Below are 22,703 nucleotides of genomic sequence, written 5' to 3'. Positions count from 1 at the left end.
AAGATGCACACCAGTAATTTATTTTTTTCTAAGGCATGTTTATAAAAGCTACTTAAATGTCCTAATTGTACTAAAGCCTAATCCTGGCTTAATCTAATTCCTGTCTGTGAAACCAGGCCATGAAGTTTTGTAATTGCAGGCACTTGTATTTACATCTGGAAAAGAACATTTTATTATAACTTGAGAGACAAATGTAGTAATTTATCTGGTGGTGTCTTTTCTGGGCTGTGTTCTGAGGAACTGTTCAGTCCTCCTTATTCTTGTGATGTTGTCTAGGGTGCCATTGGGCTTAGGGGCCGTCCAGGTCGCCGTGGATTCCCAGGACCTCCTGGGCCACCTGGGCTGCCCACTTTCTACCTGTGGAGAAACACACCTGAAGAATGGGCTGCGTTTCAGGTGAGTTTTCTCTTCTTTCTTTTTCTCGGTTTCTTCCTTTACAGGTCTCCCTGTCTTCATTCCTCATCCCTTTAAAGTGGCTGTCAGTGCACAGCTGTATCTTGTGTAATAGCTCAGAGGAGCACCACAGCCGTGATTGAATAAAGATGCCCTCAGAGAAAGAGAGAGAAAGAGGAAGGAATTCTCTCTTGTTGCTGTAATGGGGTATTTGTTTCCTACAGCCTTTGAACCGTCCCGCACTGCACATCCAGCAATCCAGCTGAGGGCAAGGGCTTTTTTTTTTCACTTACTGGCGCATGAGGTCATAAGTTGTTCCTGTAACCGAAGGGAAAAGCAGGAGGGATATCCACTTTGCTCAAGCCCAGAACAAGGTTACCTCAACACTATCAATCAGTCTCACCCTTCATGTCAGTTTCCAGCTCTGTATCTCCGAACGCATCTCCTTTGTGATAACCGAAACCTCTGCCAAGCGTGGTGTAATTAAAAACAGCCTGTGACCTCGTAGCTTATTTTGGTATCCGTGTCCTGTGTGCAAGATGCTGCCTTTGTGCATGCCTTTGTAGTTTACAGGGCAGCTTTTAAGTCTAGAGTCTGTTTGGATGAGAATGTAAAGCTTTAGTAAGACCAGAATAGCATGGCTATGGCTTTTGTCTTCGTTAAAATGACTCCTCGGAGTAATGAAGTGGAAAGCTTCAAGAATAGACTAGGAATGAGAAAAAAATATTTAGAAAATTGGCTAATTTGTGGGTTGTCTGAATGACTCACCAATTATTCTGCCCGAGGAAGCTGAAGTATAATTAGGTTGGTTTTGAATTCTCCTGACCTCGATTAGTAGGGCTGCACAATACATTGAAATAGAATCAATACTAATGCCATATCTTGATATTGATTTTCAATATAGTATTTGCATTTCGATTTGCAATAGTAAAATCGTGAAGGGTGTGATTTTAATTAAAAACACAACTGCACTTCAAAAACAGTGGGAATGTTGAAAACCTCAAGTGGAACTCAAGTCTGAAGTCTGTTTACTTTATGGTTACTTAAAGAGGCTTGAGTTGGTTCATGTAAAGAGTATACCCAAGTGTGAACACTTATTTTTTTCCCATTTTCCCATTTGTTCTACCCTAAAAGGATGTTTCATGCTTAAAAGAAGGATTTTTATTATTATTATTATTTATGCAGATGCACTCCCCTTCTATGATAATTAGTTATTTTCAACTATAGCTATTCAGGTAATCTAGTGACTTGCATGAATTACATATATGTTTTCATATTGCAATATATATTGTAGAAAAACTAAATATTGCAATGTCATTGTTTCCTAATACTGTGTAGCCCTACCAATCAGACACATTTCTTAGGAGGTTTAGCTTTGCAGATTATCAGATAATGCTTTAATATCAGCAGTGATTTGGAAGATGTGATAAACATGGATAGTCATGTGATGGCTCAAATCAATTAAATATTTTTCTCTCACTCTCTCCTCCAGCAAACATCGTTCTTCCAGCTTCTCCTTGCAGGCTGGCCTGTAAGTATACAGCACATGTTTGTGTGATTTATGTTTCTGAACATGGAATATCCCTGACACTGTTCTATTTCCTGTGAGCTTGTAGAGAGTGCAAGGTCTGCCTGGTCCGGAAGGAGAGATGGGAAAACCTGGGCGGCAGGTGAGTCAGATCCTGTATGTGTGTACCAGCTGCTTTAATTAGACTTTGATGAGGTTTAGTGACACCTGTGTTATGTAGCTCAGTACTTCCTGATCTCAGATGACAACACCTGCTCTGCTAAATCATGTTCTCTCTCTCTCTCTCTCTCTCTCTCTCTCTCTCTCTCTCTCTCTCTCTCTCTCTCTCTCTCTCTCACTCTCTCACTCACTCACTCACTCACTCACTCTCTTTCTTCTCTACTAGGGACCACCTGGGGCGCCAGGTGAACGAGGCCGTCCAGGACGAATGGGAGACATGGTAATATCCTATAGTGCAATCATTCTCATTTTTAGTGGTCCTTACTAAGGCAAGCATCATTTTTATCAGTGGTGCTTGTTATGGCAAGCATCCCTACTGCTATCGTAAAACTATTAACCTCGATTAACGTCCTGATCGACGTTCATTTCCCCTTTTGTTATATTTGGAGATGATTCACTAACACACACTGACTGAGTGACTTTGACCGAAGTGTTTGGAAACATTTAGGTTTCAAAAGCATATAATTGTTAATCCTGCAAGAAAAATAAATGTTAGTTATGATTAATTAAAAAATCCATCACATGATCTTATCGTATTCGTAATAAGAAAATACGACAGTCTGTCAAGAGTGCTGTATTTGTAAATAGACTAATATTAGCTTTTTTTGTCAGAGCAAGACATCATGTCACCTCAAATTAGTGGCAATTAATTAGCTGTCTTTTTATTGAACTGCGTGGGAGTTATTACACACACTACCCCACCCAATCGTTGTTGAGATTTAACCACAGATGTAAACAAAGGCCCTTGTATCTGCATTCCCCATTGCAGTTTGTGGCTGACATGTCACTTCCCAAAGCCCATGCATGAATCACTGCTAAACTGAGCTTCTGTTAACATTTAATGAAGTAGAGTGCACTGCTATGGGAAGGAGTTGATAGATAGATAGATAGATAGATAGATAGATAGATAGATAGATAGATAGATAGATAGATAGATAGATAGATAGATAGATAGATAGATAGATAGATAGATAGATAGATAGATAGATAGATAGATAGATAGATAGATAGATAGATAGATAGATAGATAGATCAGCTAAGGTCAGGAAATCAATCCCAGGTTTCTTTGGATGCATTTACATTGCAAGGCCTAATGCACAGACTAGATATTTTGACTTATACCTGATTTTAAGTCCTGCCTATTTGTATTCACAAGACATTATCAACTATGTTCACATTAACATGAAACTATCACTTTATATTACTTTTAAATCAATTCACCATTCTGATATATTTAGATGTAATGTAACTGTAGGTCAGACAACCAACATGTTTAGCATCCATCTCCAATAGTAAATTTAGTACCTGTAGATCTACTATAAGCAACCAGCACTGAGAGTTTTAGACATTACAATATATAGCCACAGTTACAGTATTAGTTCATGCTATTATGATTCTCATATACTTTTCCTTCTTTTATAATGATCCAATCTGTGCTATTTTGAAGGGTGACCGTGGACCAAATGGTGTGGTTGGAAGAGCAGGAGTCTTTGGAAAGGATGGGGAAAACGGACTGGAGGGGGCTCAGGGGTCTCCAGGAATTCCAGGACCAAAGGTCAAGTAACCATGTTACATCTTACACCATACACAAATTACTCTGATCCAGACTGCTTCATTTTGGCAGAAATAAGCAATTTATTTTAGTATCCTGACCTATAAGTGTTTTAATTTGTGTGATGTTTCCTGATTCCTGTTAACACAACAATTTTAAAATTCAGTTTTAAATTCTAAAACACAGGGTCCTCTAGGCTATAAAGGTGAATCAGGCTCACCAGGAGAAAAAGGAGAGGAGGTGAGACAAAATTGAGGCTGGTCACTAGAATGTTGTAGGTTCAAATCCCATGGTGAACTATCATTTATACCCTTCAACACGGCACCTTTTTTACCCTCACGGACTAACGCTATACATTTTTTTGCAGGGCATTATTGGACCAGAGGGTCCATGTGGAGATATGGGAAAAGCTGGTGAGAAAGTAAGCCATCATTAAACCAATAGTCAATATAAATTCAAGCACCCTATTTTATAGGGTGCATTGTTTGTATATATCGCCATCTAGTGGTCAAGCAAAGAACTATTAAACAGACACTTCATTTATTATGTATTTTTATAATCTACAGTTCATTCAGCATCATTCTGGGAACAGTGCTTGGTAATTTTAACCCGTGGTTCACATTTACAGGGCTCAAAAGGAGCACCTGGCTCTCCTGGTCCTGTCGGCTCTCCTGTAAGTCATCTAATTATGACTGCAGCACCATTCGTTGTAGCTATGAATGAACAGAATAATCAGGACTGATTCTTTAATTACATCTGGCTTTGTCATTTTAATGTACATAGTTATAATTGTATTTTAATTATTCTTCAGGGTCCACAAGGCATGAGAGGGATGGAGGGCCCTGAAGGGCATCCAGGGCCAGATGTAAGTGAAGACAAAATGATTATAATGCACTAAATGCTCAACATTTGTTTATCAAATGCACACGTGTATATATAACATGAGGACCTAGTCTAGTTAATCTTAATCTAGTTATAGTTATCTGTTAATGTTACTGTTTACAGGGGGATGATGGGATGGGTGGACCACCAGGTCATCCAGGTGCACCTGTGAGTAATACAGAATATCACAAACTGATCGTGTGACTCAGTATGTACTGACTAAACCACCATTGCATTGACACTAGATTATATGCTTTCTGTTTAAAAATAAATGACTTTCCTTTTCATTACACTGTATTTTTTCTTACTTTTCTTGTATTATTTGTCCATTTTCTTTCAATCTCAGTTTATTTAAATGTTTGCAGGGAGCTCCTGGTTGGACAGGTGTGGTTGGTGCCCAGGGGCCTAATGGGTCGCGTGTAAGTGTTTAGGCTGTTTCATACTGTTCCACTCAACTATGTCAATCCGTGACATACTAACAATTTCTGTTATATTTTCTAGGGGGAGCCTGGACCTCCAGGAGCTGTTGGTCTTCCGGGGCCACAGGTATGCTATTTATTATTTGGGACAGTGTAATGTTGCTGATAAATGACCTCTACATAACATATATGTCATTTATTAGGGTCCCCAGGGATTAGAGGGACAGATCGGGCCTCCAGGGCCCAGGGGTCCACAGGTGAATGTCTTATATAAATTGTCTACTATAATGAATTTAATTGATTGAATAAAGAGATGGTAGTCTTGGAGGTTATTTTAGGTATCTGACAGGCTCTGTCAAACAATATTTTACTTGAACGTGATCCATATTATTGCATTCATATGTTTCTTCACTAGGGGCTGTCAGGGCGGGAGGGTTTTCCTGGTCCTAAAGGAGAGCCTGTAAGCACTTTTTTCTCACAGAGTGAAATATCTTTCTTTAAATTTCTTTAATCTTCCTAACTCAGTAATGATCAGGCCTTCATGCTGTTAAACGTTCTACCAAGATATTTAATCTGAACACATCCACTACTGTTCAAAATTTGAGGTCGATAAGATTTCTCTTATGCTCACCAAGGCTGCATTTATTTGATCAAAAATACAGTAAAAACTGAATATTGTGAAATATTATTTCACTCTAAAAAGTAACTTTTAATTTATTTAATTTATTCCTGTGATGGCAAAGCTGAATTTTCAGCATCATTACTCCGGTCTTTAGTGTCACATGATCCTTCAGAAATCATTCTAATATTCTGATTTGATGCTCAGGAAACATTTCCTATTATTATCAACGTTGAAAACAGGGAACCATGATGAAAAGAAAGTTAAAATAACAGCATTATATATATTATAGTAACATTATAAATGTATTCACTGTCACTTTTGTTCAATTTAATGCATTCTTGCTGAATAAAAGTTTTGAACGGTAGTATACCTTCTTATCCCTGTTCATTTACAGGGACCTGCAGGGCCAATGGGCCTCAGAGGGGAGCCAGGATTTGAAGGAATAATGGTAAAAGCCACTCATCCCATATACAAAAATACACATATAATACGTATAAAAACATATATATGCATATAAAATTTCCCAATGTATTTTTTGTAATTGTGTCATTCAAATGTAACCAAGGTAATGTCCTGTTTCTTACATGTACTGGTTAATCTTACTTGTGCTTTCTTCATTTAAGGGTGTACTAGGAACACAAGGTCCAAAAGGTTTTACTGGTATCAAAGTAAGTTCATGCCATCTCTATTTTAACCTGTCTCTGCTCTGAGTTTTTATTTTGGCTCTAATAGCTTTACTGTCTTTAAGGGTAACAGAGGACCTGATGGAGACCAGGGAGACTTTGGACCTAAAGGAAACAAAGTAAACTTTAAATATGAATTAAAGTATATATACAGTCTACATTGCACATTGTTCTAGGTTGTTACCCTCATGATAACAGATGTCACTTGTTGAAAATTGTATTTTCCTCCCAGGGTGCTAGAGGAGCCCCAGGGGTTCCGGGCATTCAAGGTGAGCAGGGACCAATGGGCTTTCTTGGTTTCCCAGGCATCAGAGGTCTGCCAGGACCACTGGGTATTCAGGTATGAGTTACACTATTATTGCTTCACTTATATCACATTTGCTTTTAGTTTGTTTGCCAGTCCACGGTTAGTCTTAAGAGTCATAACACAATTTCCTCTCACACATAGGGAGAGGATGGAGAGGCTGGTACGCATGGCAAAGTGGGCAAGGAGGGGTTAAAGGTCAGAGTTGCTCTGTACTATAGGCATTAGGATTTACAGTGTAATATTCTTCATTACTAATGTGAAATTTTCATTTTACTGAAGGGGAGCAGAGGTCCTGAAGGCCTCCCTGGAAAGCCTGGTCCTAGAGGCCTAAAGGTAATACACTTTATGGTGTATACACTGCCATGTAAGCTTGAGGTCAGTCAGATTTTTTTTTTAATAATTTAATACTAATGATCATGTGACTCTGAAGACTGAAGTAATTATGCTGAAAATTCAGCTGTATTATAGTAGTAAATTATATTTTAAAATATATTAAAATAGAAAACTTCTTTTAAATTGTAATAATATTTCACAATATGACATTTTTTACTGTATTTTTTTGTCAAATAAAAGCAGTGAGCATAAGAATCCTACTGACCCCAAATATTTGAATGGTAGTGTATTATGGTCATAAGCTTTAAAGTGTTACAAATAGAAAAAAAAAGCTGTTTGATATTGTATTTAATGAAGTCTCTATACATTTTCAGGGACGAACAGGGCAGAGGGGTCACAATGGCATGCCTGGACTTCCTGTAAGTGTCCATACACAAAAGCTGAGAGTAATGGAAATCCTTACCTCCCCGTTATCAATCTTCTGTGTAGAATGTTGATGATGTCAGTGTTGATGGTGTTTATTGCAGGGTTTACCTGGCCCACCTGGACCTGTTGGAGCTGAAGGAAAGCCTGGTACACAGGTTCCCATTCTATATTCTAATACCATGATAACTGTAAAAAGATATCGTTGATGCATTTTTACTTCAATTAAAAATGTACAAAAGCAAGAAGGCTACATTATATTATGAAAACATTATATTATGGTTTCTAATTTTAGACTTTATTCTAGTCTTAAAGGGGTCCTATTATGCGAACTTAGAGTGGTTAACTTATTTTTAACACTGTTCCTGAACATTAAAACCCAAAAGTTTATCTGTGCGCTGCACATTTTATGGAGAACAATTTGTTTACTGTAGCTTTTGTAAGCTCTCGCTTTTGTAAGACGGTTTACTGCTCCTTAGGAAAAATTAACCATGGTTTCGTTATCAATTACTGTTTGTATTATCTTAGTTTTCTGACAAATATCACGATTAAAGGGTAGATAACATCGTATCTATAATGTATAAGAAAATTACAAAAACATACAACTCTGAAACATAAAATCCATGCTTGCAAAGTCTGTGCATGAAATCCCTTCTGCACGATCCTCTTGTTCGTTAACATTGTCAGGGTCTGAATTGGGCTTGGATTGGTTTGAAGTTCACGCCATCATTAATATTTACACTACAGAAGAACTTGCAGTTATGGAGGGGCGGGACATTTCCCGAACATGAGCTAAGCTGTGCCAATCACGACACACTGGGCCATCTAACCAATCACAGCACATTTCGTATTTCGGAAGGAGGGTACTAGAATTTAGTAGTAGAATAGAGTATTATAATAAACACAGATACGTTCGTCTATTGTTACAATTACTATAAATAGCTCAATAAAGGTTGTAGTAAGAATAAACAGGTACTTCAACAGAGACTGTAAAAAGTTCAAATTCATTCTCATTGTTCTTTCTTGTGCTCCAGGGACTGCAAGGCCTTGTGGGTAATGCAGGAAGTAAAGGACTAACGGTGGGTTCAGAACTCTTTATGTGATATCCCACCTACGATTGGTTTTAAAGTCTATATTAGCATTTATAAAGTCATGTAGTCTTTAGCTACTGGGCAGAAACTGTTTATTTACTTATCACTGCTAAGCTTTCATATTGAGCACCTCTAACAGACTTTATTTACCATTAATGAGCTGTTTTTGGCAGTGAATGGAGCTCTATAATGCAGATTGTTGTCATGAATCCAGCAGACTGAGCTCCCAGTGCAGATCAAATAAAAAAGCGATGATCACATTTTATAGAGGATGGGCTATGCCTTTTATGAATCATAAAGAGGTTATTCAAACAAAGACAGTCTTTCCAGGAATTTAGTGGGCACCAGTGTTATGTGCAGCTTGTCAAAGTTTAATTTGCACCCTACCAGCTATAAATGACTCCAGTAAAATGCAGTAGGCAAGAAGAGTGATGGTCAGTGGTGGTAGCAGAAACACTGGTACACACATGCTTTTAAGTTCTTGGTTGGTTTCTCAAACCTCAGGGATTGCAAGGTATTCCTGGAGAACCTGGTCAGGATGGACCCCCAGGATCTATGGTGAGTTTTCTTCTCTATTCTCTGTCATTTCCACACACGTCTTTAAATCACTTCAGAGTTTACTAGTCTGCTGTGCCTGAAGCTGAATAGCTTATTTGTAAGCACAAGAATGATGACAAAATGTCAGCATAATGGAAAAAAAAAATTCCCCTGCTTGCAAGACAGACACCCTCCTGACCCCTATTTGACTTGCCAATTTTATTACCTATGGTATGTTTAGAAAACGTAATAAACTGAATCCATATTACATATTATTTTTCATAGTATTGAATTTTTTACTCCGTGTATTCATTTTCTATAATTCTTGGCACGCCTGCCTTTCAATATCTAAAAAAGTTGAGGTGGTAGTCTTGAAGTTATATGTGTTCTGTTTCTATAATGCATACGATTACACTTACACACATTCTACTCTTTCTCACACAACAATGGAGCACATGCAAATAGAGATCAAAGCGTATTTGGATCTTAGAATCAGCCATTGTTTGTGTAACTTGTCTTGTAAGACAGACTACAAAGCATACTTACAAACTTGAGGTAATCGGCTCAGACACAAGTTACAGTAACAGTAGTTGTTTCACAGGATTCAACTCTTGACCCCCGTTCAGCATACTAGAATGATTTTTGATGGATCATGTGACGCTGAAGATATGGCTGCTGAAAATTCAGCTTTGTCTTCACAGGAATAAACATAATTAGATTAATTGACCTTAGTCAGGTTACAGTAGATGATATGTTGAATTTAACAGATGAAAACGAGGCTGTGAGGGACAGACGTACAGTCTTTACAATGGCACACACTGTATAAAGGTCTAAGATCATGTAATTTTTATGTTGTTAAACTACAGTACAATACATTGAACGCACTGTATTCTATTCCTCACAACCTCATTTTGATTCCTGTCAAAAATCGAATATGGCGCTACCCTGACTAAGGTCTATAAGATCACTTCACCAACTTGATACAAAAATAAAAATTCTGCATTGTGATCTGTTTGTGGATTGTTAAATCTGTACTGATTATGTGTTTCAATGACAGGGTCTGCCTGGACGAGAGGGACCCATGGGCAGTCCAGGACCACCAGGAGAGAGGGTATGTTACGACTTATTTCTTTGCTCTCATATAAATCATATAACCAAGCTGCTGATTTTTCATGATGTTTTGGTATGTATTTTTCTCAGGGTTTCTCTGGAAAGACAGGAGTGGAGGGACCACAGGGCCCAGTTGGCATGTATGTAAGTGACCCCTCTACAGGGCTTTATAGAGGAAAAAGGGAGCAGGATGAGGAGTATTGTACTTGAGGTTGATGTTTTGACATAGCCACCTAACTCTGTCATATTCTTTTAAGGGTTTTCCAGGAAACGTGGGTATGAGAGGAAGACCAGGCCACGTTGGAGACAGAGTAAAGATAAATTGCACTTTAACCATCCTGCATTAACCACCATGTCATTATATTATGCTGTTGTACATTACAGTTATAATGTCAAAGCATAACCACAGATAAAGGCTCTGTTCTTATCTTAGTGAACCTGCCTCATAGTCTGCATAATAAGCTGACCTATAAGGCAACATCCTAACCTAAATGGAACCTATAAATGACTGGAAACACTCAGCAGCTCAATTATCAGTTTTGAACAGAAGAGATTTGATTAACCTCAAAGTTGACTTTGAACAAAGTTTGCATGTTGTTAAGCTAACATGATACACATATAAGAGAAAATGATATCACACACAGATATTGGGTGAATTTTTATTTAGGTAGGTCAGTAAGTTTTTTTTTAAATAAATAAAAATGTTTAATTAATACTTCTATTCAGCATGGACACATTGAATTGCCATTGTGTATGAAATGTGCTATATAAATAAACTTGCCTTGCCTTGCCTTGCCTAAAGGGATGGTTCACCCAAAAATATACATTTTGTCATCATTTAATCACTCATGTTGTTCCAAACATGTATGAATGTATGAGTTTGTCACTATGCATTCTGGGATTTTCCTATCCATTATAAGCTTGGAACAACCTTCCTGTTATGATGATGACTAAAAATGTAGACAGTTCACTTGGGTTTAGAGCAAAGCCGCACTGTTTTTAGTCTTCTTAATAGTAACTTGATCTAAAAAAAAAGACATTTGTTTTGTCATAGGGAGAGCCAGGTCTAAGAGGGCCTCCTGGACCACCTGGAAAGCCTGGACCACCAGTAAGTGTGTGATGGATCTAGTACAAACACTGAGATCCTAAATCGAGCAGATCATTAATTTCATTTTATACTTCAGTTGCTGTACCTTCATTTCTTTCATTCTATGGACAAATGTATTTCAGTTTCCACTGCTGTAACACTGCCATTTGCATGTTGTGGTGACTAATACTGTTAACCTTTATGTGTGTTTTTTAGGGTCCCCCTGGTCCAGTAGGAGAAAAAGGCCTGCCAGGACCCCAGGTATATACCACTTCTCTAAGAAAATAAAAGATCCTGACCTAACTCATTCAGTGAAGTTTGATTTCTCATAAAGCAGTGCTGAAATATAAAAGGTTTCATTTATTTCCTTTGTAAAATAAATGGGTTACCTCTCTGCAGGGCCGTCAGGGAGATCCCGGGCATCAGGGAACAGATGGGCCATGTGTGAGCACACAATCAGCTCTGTCATTTACATTATATCTCATTTTGGCTGTTAATTTTCAAATGCTGATTATGATTGATTGTCTATATAGGGTCCTCCTGGACTTCAGGGAGTCAGTGGGGTCATTGGAAAACCAGGACCCAGTGGAAGTAAAGGGCTCTCAGGGGAACCTGGGCCAAACGGGCCCCAAGGTATTCCAGTAAGTGGAAATTCTCCCTACCATACATGATGATGGATTTCAAAAGCTTTGCTATATGAAAGACGTTGATGGACATCAAGTTAAAATTGTTGCAAATCTTTCTTCAGGGTTTACAGGGGGAAAATGGAGTGCCAGGTGTAGACGGGATGAAAGGAGAACAGGTGATTTAAGTGATTTAAGAGATTTAGAGTATCTCAAATTGTGTTTCCTTATGAAATCACTAAAAGTTGCTATAAATGCACAGGGAATGATGGGCCCTCCTGGTGACAACGGGCCTCTCGGACTGGAAGGGCCACAGGTTAGATTGGCATTGCAAAATTATTTGATCTTTATGTTCAGTACAAAATAGCAAACTAAAACATTAAGCCATGTGGTGTTTTAATGAACCAGAGTAAAATCACAATGACACAGTCTCAAATGGTTATAGCTTTAATAAATTGGTGGCAACTGAGATATGATGAAAGCTTTCTGACCTCTGTAGGGTTTAACTGGTCTGACAGGTTTGGAGGGGCCTCCTGGAAGGAAAGGTGATAAGGTCAGGTGACAACTGAAATTATATGCACTACAGTATCATAAAATTCTAGACAAAAATAACATTAATGTAGTTTTTTTAACATTTATTTCTACTGGCAGGGGGACAGAGGTCCCTTCGGAAAGCTTGGTCTTCAAGGACCAAAAGGAAACATTGGCCCTCCAGGTGCTAAAGGTCCAATGGGTCCAGCAGGCCCAGCAGGCAATGAGGTGTGGAGATTGATTCCTTAATGTCGGCACAACTGTGCAATTTACCCCTAAAGTCATCTGTCTCAAATACGATCAGTCTCACTGTCTTTTAAGAGAGTAATATTGGTGTTTTTCTACTGATGAAGGGTGATGCTGGTCCAATTGGTGTTGCTGGAGACCCCGGCCCTAAAGGAGAAAAGGTCATTCATCTTTTACAGCTATAGTGTCATTTCACATGGGAAAATGTGAACTATATTTCTTTTTTTCCCCTCAGGGTGATATTGGGCCACGAGGATTTACTGGTTTAGAGGGGCCGTGGGGAGACGTGGGGGAGCAGGGAGATAGGGGACTCAAGGGAGCCAAGGGCCAAATTGGACTGCTGGTGAGTGCAAATCAGCATTTCATATTATGCATTTGTTTGTACAACATTTTATTTACCCTTACATGTTTTTATTAAGTATCTTCTCTGTTTATCGTATCATTTGATGTATGCTACTGTTGGAAAGAAATCAGTATTTTTTATTCAGCAAGGATTCATTAAAAGTGACAGTAAATACATTTATAATATTACAAAAAATATTTATTTCAAGTAAATGCAAAAATATTAATCAGCACAAACTGTTTTCAACATTAATAATAAATTAAATGTTTCTTGAGCACCAAATCGGTAAATTTTTATACTTTTTTAAGGATCATGTGAAACTGGAGTAATGGCTGCTCAAAATTCAGCCTGACCATCACAGAAAGAAATTATATTTTAAGATATATTAAAGTAGATGAGTTATTTTAAAATGTAATAATATTTCACAATATTAGTGTTGTATGTTACTGTACATTTGATCAAATAAATGTCTTTGTAAGCAAGAGATCTTTCAGAAGCTTTAAAAAATCTTACTGACCTCAAACTTTTGAATGGAGGTGCAGGTATTTGTCCTAAATGGAAATGTGTCTTTTACCATGTAAAATGCATGGTATCTTGACTTTTCTTTGTCCAATTTTATTGGACAAAGAAGGTGTTGATCGTTTGCTGTTTTTATGTCAGGGTGAGGCAGGCCTCATGGGCGGGAATGGACCTGCTGGTCTGAGAGGTGTAGAGGTGTGTAGTATCCTTATTTTACAATAGTTCATCATACTCTATGATCTGTTTCACCTGAGAATGATTGACTCCTATATTCCTGTTTAAAATGGTTCTTACTGATAAACAGTTCCTGTTTTTTTGTGTTTCAGGGTGGACCAGGCCATCCAGGGCTGGTGGGGCCAGATGGACCTCCAGGAAGCAAGGTACCACATTTGATTGTTCACTTAGAGCATCTTTGGATTATTTAATTTCGTTTTATGGTCTAAATCTAAGTGTCTCTTTTAGGGAGAAGCTGGGCCGAATGGTTTACTTGGTGAGCCAGGAGATGCTGGACCTGAGGTTATGATCCACTTAAATGAAAATACATTACTATATTAATATATTCTGCAAAACTCATAACATGGAACATCTTATTTGCATTGCATTTTGAATGTCGAAAAAATAGCTGTTTTATTTATGTTACATTATTCATATCTTTGCTTTGTGCCTCAGGGAATTGCAGGTCGCAAAGGCGTGCGAGGTGACTCAGGAAAAGCTGGCATGCAGGTAAAGAGAATTTGTTCATATTTATATTCATCTCCTAGATGATAGCCTATTCTTAGGAACAACAGGGGCGATCAATGTGTTTTACCTCAGAGTAACTGATTCATGATCATACCTTGACCTACAGGGTGGTGTTGGATCAGTTGGTCACCAAGGTCATTTGGGCCCTAAAGGTCTCCCAGGGCCTGAAGCGGAGAAAGGAGACCCAGGAGATAAAGGAGAACCAGGGCTGGAGGTGAGCTTGTGATGAACTCCACCAAGATAGAAACTAGTGATTGCTTCTTTAAATTGATCGTAAATAAATCTATTACTTGTTCAAAATGTACCCATCTCTTCCCTTTAGGGGCCAGACGGCCTTCAAGGCATACAAGGGCCACCAGGACTGCTTGGTTTGGAGGTACAGACATTAAAATCAGTTGGTGTGGCATTTTGTGCATGGCTGTATATAGAAATACAGTACATGTGTTTGATTAACCCAGTTATATTAATTCAAATCTACTACCTTAGGGTCCACAAGGTGAGGAAGGGGCAAGGGGCTCACCAGGCTTACCAGGAGCTCAGGTCAGTGCCCAGTGAGACAAAAGTGTACATTTACAGAAAAGAGACAACAAATAGATACACCTTAATTTAATTATGCCTTTGTTTCAACTCTGCTTGCTTAATCATCAGGCCCTTAATGAGTTTTGGTTGTTGCAGGGCCGTTTGGGTAACCCAGGACCTGAAGGAAAAGAAGGCATAAAAGGAGAGAAGGTAAGGTCACAATGTTCTTTTCTCTGTCTTAATCCCTGTCTGCTATCTAAAATAAAAGTTCTTCCTCTTTGCTTTTGTCCTTGCTCTCAGATATGAGAGCTGTGTTTAAGCATACAGATTTCCCAGGTCTCTTATCTGCAAATTCATTTCAAATTTGAATTTGGCTATTGATGTAATTTTAGGGAGCTCAGGGCAAAGATGGAGCACCTGGAAAAATGGGTCACATTGGACGGAGGGTAAGATGTGATATGCTCTTTGATTCTATTAAATGTTTCCAAATGTCTAAGTAAAAGACAATGAAGTTTAGTGACATTAAATTTTCATGAATATACGTAGGTTATTTTAGACTCTGATGTCATTTATGTTATAATGCAGGACAAACATTTGTAAAATTGTGGTGATTATGATTGAAAAACTGATTTTTCTTTTCTTTTTCTTTTTTTTTGGGTGTTTGACATCTAAAGGGTAAAAGAGGCAAGGCAGGGTTGAGGGGGACCAGAGGACCAAGAGGAGAAAAGGTCAGAGTTCAGAGATTATATCAACATGGCATTTAAACACATGACAAGCTTAATTTTTGAAACCCATGGCTCAAATTGGACAAGTTAGGTATTTCCTTCTTGCCTTCTCCCTGTCCAATAGGGAGAGAGAGGAGATGTAGGAGAGAAAGGACATCCTGGATGGGGGGGAAGTATGGTAAGATTGATACTCCTGGTCAGAACAGTCCATTTCAAAATTGTCACATCTTTTGGATTAAATAACATTGTGGGAATGAATAAAATAGGATAATATTAAGATGCTTGATGCTTGACAGGGAATCCAAGGGGTGAAAGGAGAGCCTGGGGAGCAAGGTGTCAAAGGAGCAGAGGTGCTTTTAAAAATGTACTCTGACATGATTCTTTTTGTGTCTTAAAAATACATTCTTAATGTTAATTCCTTATCCTGTCCATAATAGGGTGAGAAAGGGGATCAGGGACCTCTTGGTCCACCAGGAAGAGATGGCTTGAAGGTATGGTGTATCACAAGCACATCCACTGATTCTGCAGTACAACCTATTCAATTCTCTTATAAGAGTATTTATTTATCCTCTTTAGGGGAGTCTGGGGCCTCTTGGTCCTCCAGGACCCCCAGGACAAAAGGGGGATCAGGTAAAAGTCAAAACATCTTGAGAACACATATATTCTTTTGTTTTTTCTTATTTTTTAATATAATACATGTACAGTTCATTAATCTTAGATATCTCTCAATTCTTTCTCCTTCATTTTTAAGCTGCTTTGGTTAAAAGCATCTGCTACATAACTAATTATGAAATGCATTTACTTTTCCTAAAGGGCAATATTGGTCCTGTTGGGCCTAGAGGGACACCTGGAATACCTGGACTACCGGTAAATATGTCTTTTTAAAAAATGTTTCAGCATTTAAACTAATAGCGAACTGTGCCTTTTAAACCGTAGCCTAATTTGCATTAACACATCTGCTGCAGATGCATTTACATGTGCTCTGTCCTTTCAAGATATGAAAGCATGGTTAATTCATTTTTAATGACATAAGCAAGGACAGTGAAGTGCTTTATCGCAGCCACAGATTTTTTATTTTATTTTTTATATTTTCCCGGATGAGCATGAAGATCATTTATAATTTATTTCTCTTTTATCTCCTCCACCCTGCAGGGCTTGTTTGGAGACAAGGTATGAAATGTAATTTTCAAAGCTTTCTTTAGTCAGCATCTATCAGGTTAAAAGGCAATGTTCCAGATTAAACAACATAAAAATACATAAATAAAATATTTTACAGTTATTTTCATTTTTATAATTATATAATATATTTATTTATTTACTTACAGTATATTGTAAATTGACCGTGTTAAGTTTTGCACATCAGTTAAATATCTCTTGTCATTTTAATTTTAGGGACTCAAGGGACTTCAGGGGCCTCCTGGCCCCATTGGAAGAAGGGGCTTTCCAGTAAGTTGCCAGACACACTTTACGGTGTTTTTAACAATATGAAACAGAAAAACAGAAACAAAAAAAATATTTCTGTGTTTGTTTGATTATTTTAGGGTCCACCGGGGCCACCAGGACCTGCTGGTAATACTGTGAACCTGACCATGACTCAGATCAAGGCAAGTTGTTTAAAAACTTAATGGCCCTTTTCTCTTAAATACATCGCTGATAATTTAATACCATTCATCATGTTGTTAAAGCCTTGTTCACACGGCACTAGCAAATGCCTCATAGTTCACTGTATGCACTAAAATTAGCATGTTTTGCATGATGTTACATACATCCTGAACGACTATTCAGACTGAGACACATTTCCAATCAAGATATTCCAAGCCACCTAGAAATTTGGATTTGTAAAATCCTGATTTCAAGGTTTTGGGGATTTTCTGTCTACATTTAAAATTAGAATTTTTTTTTTTTTGTAAGAACAAGGCCCATTTTACCTTCTTTTTTGCTTTCAGTCATTTATCTTTTTTATTTTCATGATTCAAACATTTATCGAAGTACATAATGTTTTTATTTTAAATTTGAATGAAGGTAATCTTGTATTTTGTTCTGATATCATTGAATAAAATACAGTAAAATGCATAGTAAATCTCTTTGTCTTACTTTTTCGTCTCCAATAGGACCTGATGTACATTTCAGACAAGCCCAATTACCCTCTGATTCAGACACTGCTGGACTCTCTGTACCATGACCTCCGTCTGCTGGTGGACCCTCCGGACGGCAGCAAGCAGCACCCAGCCTCTACCTGTCTGGAGCTGTGGCTGTGCCATCCCAACTACACCAGCGGTCAGAGCCCACCTCTATCTTTCAAACATTTATCTGTTTGTTCATGTTCTCCTTTGTGCTGTCCTTTAGAAATCTCTGTATTACAATTGTATTTTTTGGTTGTGGTTGTGTTTATGGTGTTTTAAAAACTTTTTAAACGCATACGCTCAGTTCTATCTCAGGTGATACAACAAGTGGACAGTATCGTGGAGAAAAGTCTTCTCAATCTTGCAAAAGTAATGCTCAAGATGCTGAGGTTCAGAAGTCAAAATTAGACTTTTTTGGACAAAGCAACATAGCCGAGATTCCTGCAGAACATCTGAACTCACAACACTTTTATACAGTTTTAACTAACAATCTCAATTGCAGGTGCTCTCCTCCCTTTTCTCTTCCTGGAATCTCCCCAACACTTTCGCCAGAGTTGTTTCATTAATTGGCTAGCCTGTCCTCTTTGTAAGGGTGGCCGACTGCCAACTAGTCAAAAACATATTTTGATTGTCTCACAAAGTGATTATTCAGTGATTTTGCCTCATTATTTTTATCAAGAGAACATGTTGAAGGCCAAGTGAACCAAAAGAGCAACTTAGTATCAGTGCAGATGCCAACCGCAAGCAACTTCAGCTAAAATCTCATTCTTTCCCGTGTGACTTCTCTCAAAGTCATGTAGTAGGCCATGAGGCCTTCAAAACACATCTGCTTTTTTAGTATTCAAACTACTTCTACAATTGTGTTCTGTAGGATAAATAAAATATTTCATAAACAGCACTAAAAAGTTCCAAAACTAGGTCCAAAATGCTATTTTGGACATCCAATTCAGTTGCATTACTTAAGAAAGAATTGTCTGTATTCTATGAAGCATACTGTAAGTTATTTTGGATAGAGCTGTCTGTTAAATAACTACTTTTGTAACTGTTTCAGGTTTCTACTACATTGACCCAAACCAAGGCAGTCCTTTAGATGCTTTTTTGGCCTACTGTAACTTCTCAGATTCAGGAGCAGAGACCTGCCTTCACCCCAGAGATGCACACGTAATGTTCTACCTAACACCTCACTACTGTGGCTCTTTGATGTCAAAAAACATCAAAATCTTATTATTGCTCTTTCAATTTCCACAGCTGCCCATAAGGTCTTGGCTGAATGACTTGGGGAATAACAGCAAGTTCTACTGGTTAAGTTCACTGGAGGGAGGTTTTAAAGTAAGTAGTACTATTGGTCTGTGGAAATGTTTACTTCATATTGGGTCAAAGTTTGTGTTATCGGCAAGAAGGGAGTCTGACTGTGAGATAGTTCACCTAAAATGAAAATTCACAGAGCTTGTAGACTTACAGACTCTCGATAGGTTACTTTTATGGTACTTTTATGTGTTTTTTTGGACCCAGTTACCGTCCCTTTTTGTTGTATGGAAAATAAAAACCTTGGAATTAAATTCAAATTAAATTTTAAATAACTAAAATAAACTATGTTTTGAGTGACATGATGCTGACTAAATGAAGACATTTTTTTTTATTTTTTTTTTATTGAGTTGTCCTTTTAGCGCTAATTTATTAATTTATAGTCCAGGTTAATAGCTTCTAATAATGTTGTTTTTATTACCCATAAAATTCTTGCTCTTTTTATGTTCAGTTTTAAGCCCTGTTGTTGTATACAGTAAACTGTATACAGTCTGTGTTCTACATTTTATCATCAAATCCCATCTGTCCATCTTTGGTCAGCTTGAGTATCCAGCCCTCAGTGTGGTTCAGCTGCGTTTCCTAAGACTCCAGAGCAACAGAGCAGAGCAGAGAGTGACGTACTCCTGTTACCCTGGACACCGACTGGGCCAGACACAGCGACAGGTCCAGTTCCTCACAGACGCCGTGAAGCAGAGCTATTTAGGAGCATTACAGGATTGTGTGGTACGTGGTGTCTAATGGCACTAGTTACAGTATAAAAAAAGGGATTTTTTTATTCAATCACTTCAACGCAGGTGAATATTTTGTCCACGATTCATTCATTGCAGTAGTGAATCAACTTATTTTGTTATACTGTACACTAATATTCAAAAGTTTGGGGTCTATATCAATTTTTTTAATGTTTTTGAAAGAAGTCACTTATCAAGTCACCAAGGCTGCATTTATTTGATCAAAAATACAGTAAAAACAGTGAAAATTTTACAATGTAAAATAATACCTGTTTTCTATTTAAATATATTTAAAAATGTAATTTATGCCTAAGATGATAATGCTGCATTTTCAGCATCATTACTTCAGTCTTCAGTGTCACATGATCCTTCAGAAATCATTCTAATATACTGATTTTGTGCTCAAGAAGCATATCTTATTATTATCAAAAATGTAGGGCTGGTTTTGATTTGATCCTTTGAGAATTGATTAGATTGGGAAAAGTAGGCGTAGAAAGCCTGACCTGAATGTAAGCTTGCTAAAATAAAGCCTAAAACGCTATTTGGCTATTGGTTTACATTAGGGATTTTTGTCAGCTGATCCCCTTTGACCTACAATATTTACTTGAAGTCCCCCTGGTGTTTTAAGTTAATACTTAAAAAATGTAATAATTTATTCGCATACAGTATGCACGACTCTGTCATGTCTGTTAATGTACACATGACATGCAGGTAAACAAATATTGTTTTTAATCTTTTTTATATATTATTTTTTTATTAAGTGATTTAATTTTAAATAATTGCATTTAATTATATTAAATTATATATATTTTTTTTTTATTTAATTATTAGTGTTTCATCAGCTCAGATTCTGTCTTAATATCCAATAACAGCTAAGTGGAAAAGTTGGGACTCTTTGTTTGACTGACCAATAGAAACAGTGTTTATTTTGTGGTGGAATTTACACTCTTTTTTTGGTCTAACAACCATTTTTAAACCCTTTATGTTTATGTTTTGTGTACCAGTCTGCAAAGGAAGTGGATCCTGGACCGCGTGAGTCTGTGTTTCAGTTTGAGGACATGGACCTGCTTCCTCTACATGACATAGGAATCTTTGGCAACAGCAGTCAGGAGTTCGGCTTCACCATCAGCCCTGTGTGCTTCAGCTAGAGACGTACTGAATGATAACGGTGCATTCTGTGAGTTTAAATACAAGCAACAAAGAGAGGAAAACAGAACACTCTGAAGAAGCATGTGGCATCTATGGCTTGTGGTAAATGAAATACTCTACAGAAGTCCTTCAGACAGTGACTCCACACAAGGGTCCTTTCTTTCCCGGTGCTGCCAGAAAAATGGACAATATCCTTTTTTTGTTTACAGGGACATATGGCTTTGTAATTGATGTACTGTTTTATAACTAATTTTATTTGAGTTAGCAATGTTTTTTAATCACTAGCTGGTCTTGTAATAACGTTGTAGAGGACGCTTGGATCGCATCGAGTGTAATGATAGGGTTCTGACGTGACCACTATGTGGTTGCATGGTCCAAGTTTCAGCTGTATACTACTTTAATCATGTGCATCATGTTAAGACTTTGCATTATAAGGCAATATAAGTGCATACTTGGAGTTTATAAATGACACTTTTGTCAAACTTGGATTTAAGGACTGATACAAACAAAGCGTCCCAGTGAGGACACAGCTAACCTTCCCATGAGGTTTAAATATCAGGAAATCTGTGCTACCTTTCCGTTTTCTCGGTCATATTGCCTAAATATCTTTCAAATATGTGGTTAGATGATTTATGGGTGCTAAGATTTACGATACAGCAGTAATAGTTGTTTCGAAAAGAGAGGAATAATACTAACCACAGCAAATAACAGCAAGCAGTGATCTAATGTGCATTATGGGTACGAGACTGAAATTCAATGCACATGCAAAAAGTCATAGAGACGTGTTTTTTAGTTCACATTTACTGTATGTAGGCCTCAGGGAGCACTTATGACATAAATGTAAAAAAATACACAAATTATATTGGATAATGTTGAGAATAATCAGACAAAGCCAAATTGAATCATTCAGCATTGCTTTAAAGCAGACATCACTAATAACATTTTAAACCACATTGAATTTAGGCACAGGTGCTTTATTTTGTTCAATTAGCCTATATTTTGTAATGTATATTGTGTTTTCTATGTATTTTTGGTGTTATCAGAAATCACATGCTGGTCATCTGTTTGAGCATCAGCTATAAAAAAATGCATTAATAATGTATCATTTAAATCGTGTCGAACTGTTTTGTATCATTGTTTGAAACACGACCCGTTTCTTAAAAAATGTTTTGTGAAGTTGTATTTTTCCCTATTCAAACCAAAAAGCATGCTAATGAGCTGAACTGCAGCTGCCCAGTTATACCCCAGGAGGATCCATGAGCAGGTACAATTTGCTTTAGCACAAGGCGCCCTAGCTGTGCCGCCTTTTGTCTGTATTTCCTTTCTGAATGCAGTCTGTAACGTCTGAAAATCTGTGTGGAATGGGATGACGTGGGAAATCACTGCATAAAAATGGTAATATCTGGAAAAGCAATGGAAAGTGTCGGAATTCATCTTGCTAAAAAACACACACAAATTTGCAGTGTGTATGAGGACATCATAATCCAGTATTGTATGAATATCATGAGGAAGGAGTATTATCATTCCAACAAAACAGGTCAGCAAAGTGTTTCTTTAATTTCACTCCACCACCAGGGAGCCCTTGTCTGAGTCATTAATATACTTATTTATATGCTTATTTACAGTACTTATGTCAATTCAATTATTATATTTAAGTGTATCAAATGACTTAATTTATAATATTACTGTACTGTATACTATTTAATATATTACTGCATTTCTATTTATATGATAACGTATGGAATAATTATACACTATTAGGATAATTCCAATTTCCAAATGTAGGCCTATTGTATTTATTTGTGTTTACAATTTAATTAATCAAGCAGCATTTTTCATTTTCAATAATTTTTTTAATTAAAAAAATCAGGTCACAAACCACGTTATCATAAAAATAATTATGTTAACTGATAAATGATCCGTAGAAAAGGGAGATTGATGTAAGGTCATGAACGTGTTAATAAA

The 22,703-nt window shown here is 37.3% G+C and overlaps 1 protein-coding gene across 1 annotated transcript in view; it reads left to right on the top strand.

The window, feature by feature from the left end:
- Window positions 1–21,897, top strand: part of LOC307174432 (uncharacterized protein) — a 64,997-nt gene extending 43,100 nt beyond the window's left edge. The window contains exons 9-68 of the mRNA XM_079898236.1: window positions 277–396; window positions 1,886–1,924; window positions 2,010–2,063; window positions 2,307–2,360; window positions 3,588–3,695; window positions 3,879–3,932; window positions 4,060–4,113; window positions 4,321–4,365; window positions 4,504–4,557; window positions 4,698–4,742; window positions 4,940–4,993; window positions 5,076–5,120; window positions 5,197–5,250; window positions 5,409–5,453; window positions 6,010–6,063; window positions 6,239–6,283; window positions 6,364–6,417; window positions 6,531–6,638; window positions 6,747–6,800; window positions 6,885–6,938; window positions 7,313–7,357; window positions 7,466–7,519; window positions 8,396–8,440; window positions 8,957–9,010; window positions 10,047–10,100; window positions 10,190–10,243; window positions 10,357–10,410; window positions 11,154–11,207; window positions 11,403–11,447; window positions 11,586–11,630; window positions 11,720–11,827; window positions 11,935–11,988; window positions 12,072–12,125; window positions 12,309–12,362; window positions 12,461–12,568; window positions 12,694–12,747; window positions 12,822–12,929; window positions 13,590–13,643; window positions 13,775–13,828; window positions 13,911–13,964; window positions 14,118–14,171; window positions 14,296–14,403; window positions 14,512–14,565; window positions 14,676–14,729; window positions 14,865–14,918; window positions 15,101–15,154; window positions 15,383–15,436; window positions 15,558–15,611; window positions 15,730–15,783; window positions 15,871–15,924; window positions 16,010–16,063; window positions 16,247–16,300; window positions 16,586–16,603; window positions 16,826–16,879; window positions 16,975–17,037; window positions 17,545–17,710; window positions 18,608–18,717; window positions 18,805–18,885; window positions 19,402–19,584; window positions 20,594–21,897. Of these exons, the coding sequence (XP_079754362.1) occupies window positions 277–396; window positions 1,886–1,924; window positions 2,010–2,063; window positions 2,307–2,360; window positions 3,588–3,695; window positions 3,879–3,932; window positions 4,060–4,113; window positions 4,321–4,365; window positions 4,504–4,557; window positions 4,698–4,742; window positions 4,940–4,993; window positions 5,076–5,120; window positions 5,197–5,250; window positions 5,409–5,453; window positions 6,010–6,063; window positions 6,239–6,283; window positions 6,364–6,417; window positions 6,531–6,638; window positions 6,747–6,800; window positions 6,885–6,938; window positions 7,313–7,357; window positions 7,466–7,519; window positions 8,396–8,440; window positions 8,957–9,010; window positions 10,047–10,100; window positions 10,190–10,243; window positions 10,357–10,410; window positions 11,154–11,207; window positions 11,403–11,447; window positions 11,586–11,630; window positions 11,720–11,827; window positions 11,935–11,988; window positions 12,072–12,125; window positions 12,309–12,362; window positions 12,461–12,568; window positions 12,694–12,747; window positions 12,822–12,929; window positions 13,590–13,643; window positions 13,775–13,828; window positions 13,911–13,964; window positions 14,118–14,171; window positions 14,296–14,403; window positions 14,512–14,565; window positions 14,676–14,729; window positions 14,865–14,918; window positions 15,101–15,154; window positions 15,383–15,436; window positions 15,558–15,611; window positions 15,730–15,783; window positions 15,871–15,924; window positions 16,010–16,063; window positions 16,247–16,300; window positions 16,586–16,603; window positions 16,826–16,879; window positions 16,975–17,037; window positions 17,545–17,710; window positions 18,608–18,717; window positions 18,805–18,885; window positions 19,402–19,584; window positions 20,594–20,737 (3,921 nt within the window). The 3' untranslated portion in view covers window positions 20,738–21,897. The remainder of the gene's footprint in view (window positions 1–276; window positions 397–1,885; window positions 1,925–2,009; window positions 2,064–2,306; window positions 2,361–3,587; window positions 3,696–3,878; window positions 3,933–4,059; window positions 4,114–4,320; window positions 4,366–4,503; window positions 4,558–4,697; window positions 4,743–4,939; window positions 4,994–5,075; window positions 5,121–5,196; window positions 5,251–5,408; window positions 5,454–6,009; window positions 6,064–6,238; window positions 6,284–6,363; window positions 6,418–6,530; window positions 6,639–6,746; window positions 6,801–6,884; window positions 6,939–7,312; window positions 7,358–7,465; window positions 7,520–8,395; window positions 8,441–8,956; window positions 9,011–10,046; window positions 10,101–10,189; window positions 10,244–10,356; window positions 10,411–11,153; window positions 11,208–11,402; window positions 11,448–11,585; window positions 11,631–11,719; window positions 11,828–11,934; window positions 11,989–12,071; window positions 12,126–12,308; window positions 12,363–12,460; window positions 12,569–12,693; window positions 12,748–12,821; window positions 12,930–13,589; window positions 13,644–13,774; window positions 13,829–13,910; window positions 13,965–14,117; window positions 14,172–14,295; window positions 14,404–14,511; window positions 14,566–14,675; window positions 14,730–14,864; window positions 14,919–15,100; window positions 15,155–15,382; window positions 15,437–15,557; window positions 15,612–15,729; window positions 15,784–15,870; window positions 15,925–16,009; window positions 16,064–16,246; window positions 16,301–16,585; window positions 16,604–16,825; window positions 16,880–16,974; window positions 17,038–17,544; window positions 17,711–18,607; window positions 18,718–18,804; window positions 18,886–19,401; window positions 19,585–20,593) is intronic.
- The last annotated feature ends 806 nt before the right edge of the window (window positions 21,898–22,703 follow it).

This window comes from Squalius cephalus, assembly GCF_949319135.1.
Source record: "Squalius cephalus genome assembly, chromosome: 17".
In the NCBI taxonomy this organism is placed as follows: domain Eukaryota; kingdom Metazoa; phylum Chordata; class Actinopteri; order Cypriniformes; family Leuciscidae; genus Squalius; species Squalius cephalus.
Note: the sequence above shows the minus strand (reverse complement) of the source record. Positions and strands in the feature narration are given on the sequence as shown.